This window comes from Primulina eburnea, chromosome 8 (assembly GCF_022965805.1).
Source record: "Primulina eburnea isolate SZY01 chromosome 8, ASM2296580v1, whole genome shotgun sequence".
Taxonomy (NCBI): domain Eukaryota; kingdom Viridiplantae; phylum Streptophyta; class Magnoliopsida; order Lamiales; family Gesneriaceae; genus Primulina; species Primulina eburnea.
In genome coordinates this window covers 3,997,488-4,003,905 of record NC_133108.1, presented here as the reverse complement: position 1 = coordinate 4,003,905, position 6,418 = coordinate 3,997,488, and the positions used below count along the sequence as shown (strand labels likewise).

The 6,418-nt window shown below is 39.1% G+C and overlaps 3 protein-coding genes across 3 annotated transcripts; 2 read left to right on the top strand and 1 right to left on the bottom strand.

Moving 5' to 3' along the window:
* The first annotated feature begins 641 nt into the window (after window positions 1–641).
* Window positions 642–2,130, top strand: LOC140838106 (protein PHR1-LIKE 3-like). The gene is made up of 4 exons (XM_073204188.1): window positions 642–951; window positions 1,644–1,720; window positions 1,823–1,892; window positions 2,090–2,130. Exons 1-4 carry the CDS (start codon window positions 642–644, stop codon window positions 2,128–2,130), a joined length of 498 nt encoding a protein of 165 aa, XP_073060289.1.
* On the top strand, window positions 2,022–2,789 carry LOC140838120 (uncharacterized). The gene is made up of 2 exons (XM_073204201.1): window positions 2,022–2,200; window positions 2,341–2,789. The coding sequence occupies exons 1-2, from the start codon at window positions 2,159–2,161 to the stop codon at window positions 2,740–2,742; spliced, it is 444 nt and encodes a 147-aa protein (XP_073060302.1). The 5' UTR covers window positions 2,022–2,158; the 3' UTR covers window positions 2,743–2,789.
* Window positions 2,790–3,193: 404 nt separating this feature from the next.
* Window positions 3,194–3,556, bottom strand: LOC140838105 (uncharacterized). Its single transcript, XM_073204187.1, has one exon. The coding sequence runs from the start codon at window positions 3,554–3,556 to the stop codon at window positions 3,194–3,196; it is 363 nt and encodes a 120-aa protein (XP_073060288.1).
* Window positions 3,557–6,418: the final 2,862 nt, after the last annotated feature.

Here is a 6,418-nt window from a genome sequence, read left to right as displayed (position 1 = left end):
TGAATATATTAAATGGAGAATTATATGTTTTGGTCATATTTATGTTATTAATTAATTCACGATTTTAGTCCATCAACTTGCACACTTTTTCCATTTTTTTTTATTGAAATGCATGTGACGTCGAACCATGTCAGTTGAATAAGAGGAACATATTTCGAATCCATGTCAGCAATTCCCGACTTTATGTCCGCATTCAGACGAAAAATAACTAAATTTAAAAAATACAAGTTTGTGTATTAATACTTTGATAACAAGACAACAATAAAAATTATGAAAGTCGAGGGACAATCATCTTATTCTCCTTTTTTTAAATTATTTTTGAATGCGAATGCTTACCATATGATATTCATTAATCTCAACAAACGAATGCAGACAATCCCGCGAAACAACCTCAAAAGCCAAAAAGCCCCCCCAAAAGTTTAGTCCACGTATTGCATGCATGCATGCATCGCTAGTCGCTACACACCAAACGCGCCCATGCATTACATCAAATCCTCTCCTACGTGTTCTTAATCACCTCGCGTAACGTGGTAAACTCCTGCATAAGGGACGGGATACACCCTTTGCTTATCTGTACTAATTAATCTCCACTCAACTGCCATTTATTTGCAGATCGACTGCAAAACCTTGATTTTCTTAAAATGGGGATGGAAAGAACTGCTTTGGGAGGTTCGAGGTGGTCGGGTGGCGTAGGAGGAGGTGTCGAGAGTGTGTTTGAGGGGGTAGATCGGCATGTTAACCGAGGACTCCCGGTGATTATTGGTGGCTTTGACCAGGTTCAGCCTCTGCAGCCGGTTGACCATGCTGGAACGGTGGACTCTTGTGAGGAAAAGCAGAACAAGTGTTTTAATGGTTGTTCTCGCACTTGTTTTTCGACCCATCGGCTTCGTTGGACGCCGGAGCTTCATAAACAGTTTGTTGATGCTGTGAATCTTCTTGGTGGAGCTAATGGTAATAACTTGATCTCTTCCTTTTTTTTGTTTGGTTTCCATAAGATACCGTTTTGTGATGTATATGATGGACAAAATTTTCGCCATAGCTATTTTTAAAATCTTTATTGTTTGGTTTTCACAAGATTCGTGAAAGCTTTGTTAAATTTTTTTGTATTATTTTGTTTTTACAGGATGATGTTTTATAACGGATATGATGGACAAATTTGTCGCACAATATTCTTTTTTAAAATTATTGTAGATCAGTCGCACGACAAATTTGTCGCGATATCTTTTTACAAAATCATTACGGAATAGTCACATGGGCCAGATTAACGCGTACGGCCATATCCGGCCATCGATTTAGTAACATCCAGAAAACCATATCAGTTATTCATCCTTCTCATTAGTCGAATAACCATTAAATTTTGTTTTCCATCTTCGGTACTGTTTCAACAAGGGAAACAAAAAAATAAAAAAAGATACATCCCATGTTCTAATTTTGAGAGAAGGTATGCGAGTGCATTCAAATAAACAAAAAAATTATGTGCTAATTTTTCAAAAGTAATCCATTCTGCCTTTAAAATCCATTCCTAAATACTAAAATTCAGAGGGGGCACTTTCCTAGCTAGACCTTTACTGTGTATGACTATTTCAAGTTTATATATGAAATAAAAAATTACTTCACATTAATTATTTTATAATATGGTGCAGAGGCAACACCTAGGGCAATCTTAAACATGATGGAAGTTGAAGGACTCACTCTTTACCATATAAAGAGTCATTTACAGGTTCAAACATAAGCTCTTCATATATCACCAATTATCAAAAAGATTCCGAAAATAAACTCAACGATGCGATTAGATAAACCATGATTTCACTGATTGATGCAGAAGTACAGAAATGGAAAAACTGAAGTAAGATTGTGGAGAAAGCCATTTATACCTTTACCACCCAGCTATTGTAAGTTCTATCAGTTTTATCTGCATTAATGCTATTATGCTATATGTCTCGGTGATCGGTGTAAAATAGTTTCTGTTGTACTCGTGCAAATTTGTTTTAGACACAGGATACAGACGGGACACAAGTTTTCACTCTAGCTCATTTGACATTGATCGGTATAAGTTGTTTATGTTGATTTTATCGTATGCGTTATGCAGTTTCTGTTTCATACAATGTTGTGATCATATCCCTGATTTAGATTGCACTGTGATTATGGAATCAACTCAATGAAAGCTAACACAAATGGAAGCCTGCATCAACATGTTGAGGTAAACTTCCAGACAAATTCGAACTCTTCTTGGGAAAAAGACCGATAAAATTCATTAAAAGTGATTTAAGATTGCATTTTGCAGAACCATTTAACATTATCTAATAACTTGTATAAAATTTAATATTGGATATTGAGAAGCCTCAGGCTACATTTAAGGACTTGGAAGTGGCAAAAGAAAGTGCAGATGCTGCTAGTCCAAAAGAAGGCCTTGTTGTTTCTTCAGAATCAGCTGCATCGGAACTTCTTCCATCGACCCAATCTGGTGGGATTGATATCCAATCACACCATTCTCTGGATTTTTTCGATTTTCTTGTTCGAGGGAAACAGAAATCAGTTGCTCCTCGACCTGTGGACGATTCATCAGTGGATGATTTCCTGAATTCTGTTGGCTGTTCGACTGAGCTTGATATAGCTGGTTTCCCTGAATCAGGTCGATCTAGTGTGGGATTTGGAACCTTTTTTGACGAGGTAGAGACCTTTTCAAACTTGGATGATAACGGGCTGAGCCCGTATGGAAGTGTCTTTGCTGCTGATTTCTGAGTGTATTTTCTTGAAACAAGTAACTTTGAATGACATTGAACTAGTTTCCATTATCCTGCTTCTATTGTACAATTTGATCTTAGTTACATGAATGGTCCTGGTATAAACAATGGAACTCAAAACCGAACGGGAGCAATAGGGGCCGGTGCTATTGAAAATATTTCCGTGCAAAAATTATTAACAAATGGCACTTCAGATATCCCCCGATGCACCCCTTTGCTTCTACACTGTCGACATAGTAAGCAGTTGAAAATTCATTCATGGTCAAGATCAAGAAAGTTATCTTTCTTCGTAGATTACGGGAGAGTGAACACAGTTATCTGCACATGATGATGCCACAAATTAGAGTACAAGAAATCGGGGAACCCCAATTATTATAAATAAAATAGCAAGACACGTTTCTTTTATTCTTAGGCAATAAGCGTGTTTACCATTTTGTATATAAGGACAATTATTTGGCGCTGAAAGTCAGTGCACGAGATTTATCCCAATTTAACTTGAAAGTTTGTGTAAAATCATCTTCTAGCAACCATTTGTGCTCAAAAGTAAAACGCCTCGGGTATTTCTTGATAATACGATGAGCACGAGGAACCAAAGTCAGAGAGATTGGTCTGTGATCGGACCCAAAATAATCTAAGTTTTCCACCGACGCTGTTGGGAACCGACGACGCCAATCTAAATTACACACAAACCGATCCAATCTAGCAAATATAGCATCATCTCCTTTCCTTCTGTTGCTCCACGTAAACTTGTCGCCCTTACAAAAAAGATCCTGAAGACCACAATCTTCAAGAGCAGTAGAAAAATCTATCATTTGAGAAATTATCGGAACAAGAAGAAATCCACTGGAAACAGAGAGCCCGAGTTAACTGGTTGAACCAAGGAGATCGAAATACAAAATTCTTCCACAGCTTTGCCTCCACTCGACGACAAACTAATATCATAAAGGGATTTTTCAATTCCAAGGACGAATGGGTTGAGGATGATCACGACATGGCAGATAGCATTACAGAGTATTTTGATACACTATTCTCTTCTTCTAGTCCTCAGCAGCGAGACATTGAAACAGTGATGCATTGTATTGATCCAGTGGTGGAGGACCATATGAATGATTTTCTTTGCTCACCATTTTCTGCGGAAGAAATTCGGAAGGCAGTGTTTGATATGCATCCATCTAAAGCACCGGGTCCTGATGGTTTCACAGCCTTATTTTATCAAAAATTATGGCCAGTTATTGGAGTTGATATCACCTCGACAGTTCTTGCGATTCTTAATAACCAGGGCGATCTCTCGGATTGGAATGCTACCATTATTTCTCTTATCCCCAAAGTCAAGGATCCTGTGTCATTGAAGGATTTCAGGCCTATTAGTCTTTGTAATACTTGTTACAAAATTGTTGCACGAACAATTACAAATCGATTTCGTTCGATTTTGGCTCATGTTATAGACCCACATCAAAGTGCCTTTGTTCCTGGGCGGCTGATCTTAGATAATGTGGTTGTTGGCTTTGAATGTATGCATTGGATCAGAAATAATAAGAAAGCAAAATCTGGGTTCGCTGCGCTTAAACTTGATATGAGTAAAGCTTACGACCGAGTGGAGTGGGACTTTTTTAGGGCGATTTTGCTCCGGTTGGGATTCGCGATGGTGTGGGTGGATCTCATCATGAGGTGTGTTACTTCAGTCTCTTACTCATTCAAGCTAAACCAGTCGATTTATGGAGTTATTCATCCGCGTCGAGGGTTAAGACAAGGAGATCCGCTTTCACCCTATCTCTTTGTTCTTTGTGCTCAAGGTTTGTCGTCTATTCTTTCTAAGGCAGCAGAGCTTAGAAAATTTAATGGAGTTAAGATTGCCGCTTCTTGTCCGAGTGTCTCGCATTTGTTCTTTGCTGATGACAGTCTTATTTTCTTTAAAGCGACAAAGAAGGACTGTGAGAATGTTCGTAATTGTTTACATAGCTATGCTTCGGCGTCGGGACAACTGATTAATTACGATAAATCTGCCCTCACGTTCAGTCCGAGTACTCCGGCTTTGTCAATTGAGGAAATCAGGAGAGTATTGGATGTGGATGTTGTTAAGGGGCATGAATTTTACTTGGGCCTACCTACTTTCTCACTTCGTAGTAAACGATTACAATTTGCCTACATTCGTGAGCGGATTAGTAAGAAAATTCAGGGCTGGAGCAACAAATTTTTCTCTATGGGTGGTCGAGAGGTTCTCATTAAATCGGTTCTGCAAGTAATTCCTTCCTTTGCTATGTCGTGTTTTAAATTACCAACTTCTTTATGTCATGAGATTGAAAGGATGTGTGCTAAATTCTGGTGGGGCAATAACAGAGAATCTAAAAGTATGCACTGGTTGAACTGGAATGATCTATGCAAGCCTAAGTGCTTTGGTGGGATGGGATTTCGTAATATGGTAGCTTTCAATAAAGCTCTTGTGGCTAAGCAAGTGTGGAGAGTGGTTCAAAATCCTGAATCTTTAATGGCGAGAATCCTCAAAGCGAGATACTTTAAAAATTCAGACATTATGGATGCAGGATTGGGCTCTAACCCTTCTTTTGTTTGGAGGTCTTTTCTTTGGGGCAGGGAGCTGATTAGTAAAGGTCTGTGTTGGAGAGTGAGAACAGGTGAGAAAATTTCAGCAAAGTTGGATCCTTGGATTCCGGGTTTGCCTTCTTTTCGATGCAAAAATAATACTTTGTTAGATGGTAATCTTAAAGTGGCCTCCTTCATTTCACCAAATGGGTCCTGGTATGATTCCATTATCCGCCAGATTTTTTCGAGGCCAGAAGCTGAAGCCATCCTAGACATCCCTCTGAATAGGAGAGGTTGTACTGATATCAGATATTGGCATGGCAGTTCAAATGGGAAGTACTCAGTCAGAGATGGATATAGACTAGAAGCGAACAGCTTTGCTCCCCCTCCTTCTCAATCGTCGCATTCTTTGCAGTCTTGGTGGAAGGTTATCTGGCAACTTCATGTACCTCCTAAAATCCGGATATTTATGTGGCAGGCGTCTAGGAATTTCTTACCTACGTCAGCGAACTTGCAATCACACCATGTACCGACTGATGGTAGGTGTCCTTTATGCAATTTTAACTATGCTTCGACTAGCCATTGCCTTCTGTTTTGTTCTTTTGTGAAAAAGATTTGGAAAAATACAAGTTTTTGGATTTATTTGTGCAAACTCAAGGAGTGTTCCTTTGTTGATTGTGGCTTACTAATATTAAAAACTTGTGGTAAGGAAGAGTTTGAAGTGTTTGCCATTGTGTCTTGGGCTATCTGGAGTGATTTATGTAAGCTTCTGCATGCCGATAAGCTGTTACCAGTTGATATAGAAGTGGGATGGGCTTTTTCTTTGTTGGGGGCTTTTCGAATGGCAAGTGAATCATGCAAAGTGTTGCCTTTGCAAGAGCAGATTATTGCTGATACTCTATGGAAACGGCCGACTGTTGGTCAGGTGAGGCTTGATGTGGATGCAGGTTGGGATGAGGCAAATAACCTATTCAGTGTTGGGGCTGTTATTCGAGACTCTCATGGGCTTCTTTTAGGAGCCAAGGCAAAATTGATACGAAATCAGGGGTCGATTAAGGGTGCTGAATTAGAAGCTTTAAGATTTGGAATGGATTACTGTGTGGCCCAACAGTTTGCTAATGTTTGTATCTTTTCAG

Bases quoted from the DNA above. Each gene is read 5' to 3' on its own strand.
- LOC140838106 (XM_073204188.1), top strand. From the start codon at position 642: ATGGGGATGGAAAGAACTGCTTTGGGAGGTTCGAGGTGGTCGGGTGGC. The intron at 952-1,643 runs GTAATAACTTGA...AATATGGTGCAG, and splicing joins TCTTCTTGGTGGAGCTAATG to AGGCAACACCTAGGGCAATC. The intron at 1,893-2,089 runs GTAAGTTCTATC...TGCGTTATGCAG, and splicing joins ACCTTTACCACCCAGCTATT to TTTCTGTTTCATACAATGTT.
- LOC140838105 (XM_073204187.1), bottom strand. From the start codon at position 3,556: ATGATAGATTTTTCTACTGCTCTTGAAGATTGTGGTCTTCAGGATCTT.
- LOC140838120 (XM_073204201.1), top strand. From the start codon at position 2,159: ATGAAAGCTAACACAAATGGAAGCCTGCATCAACATGTTGAG. The intron at 2,201-2,340 runs GTAAACTTCCAG...GATATTGAGAAG, and splicing joins GCCTGCATCAACATGTTGAG to CCTCAGGCTACATTTAAGGA.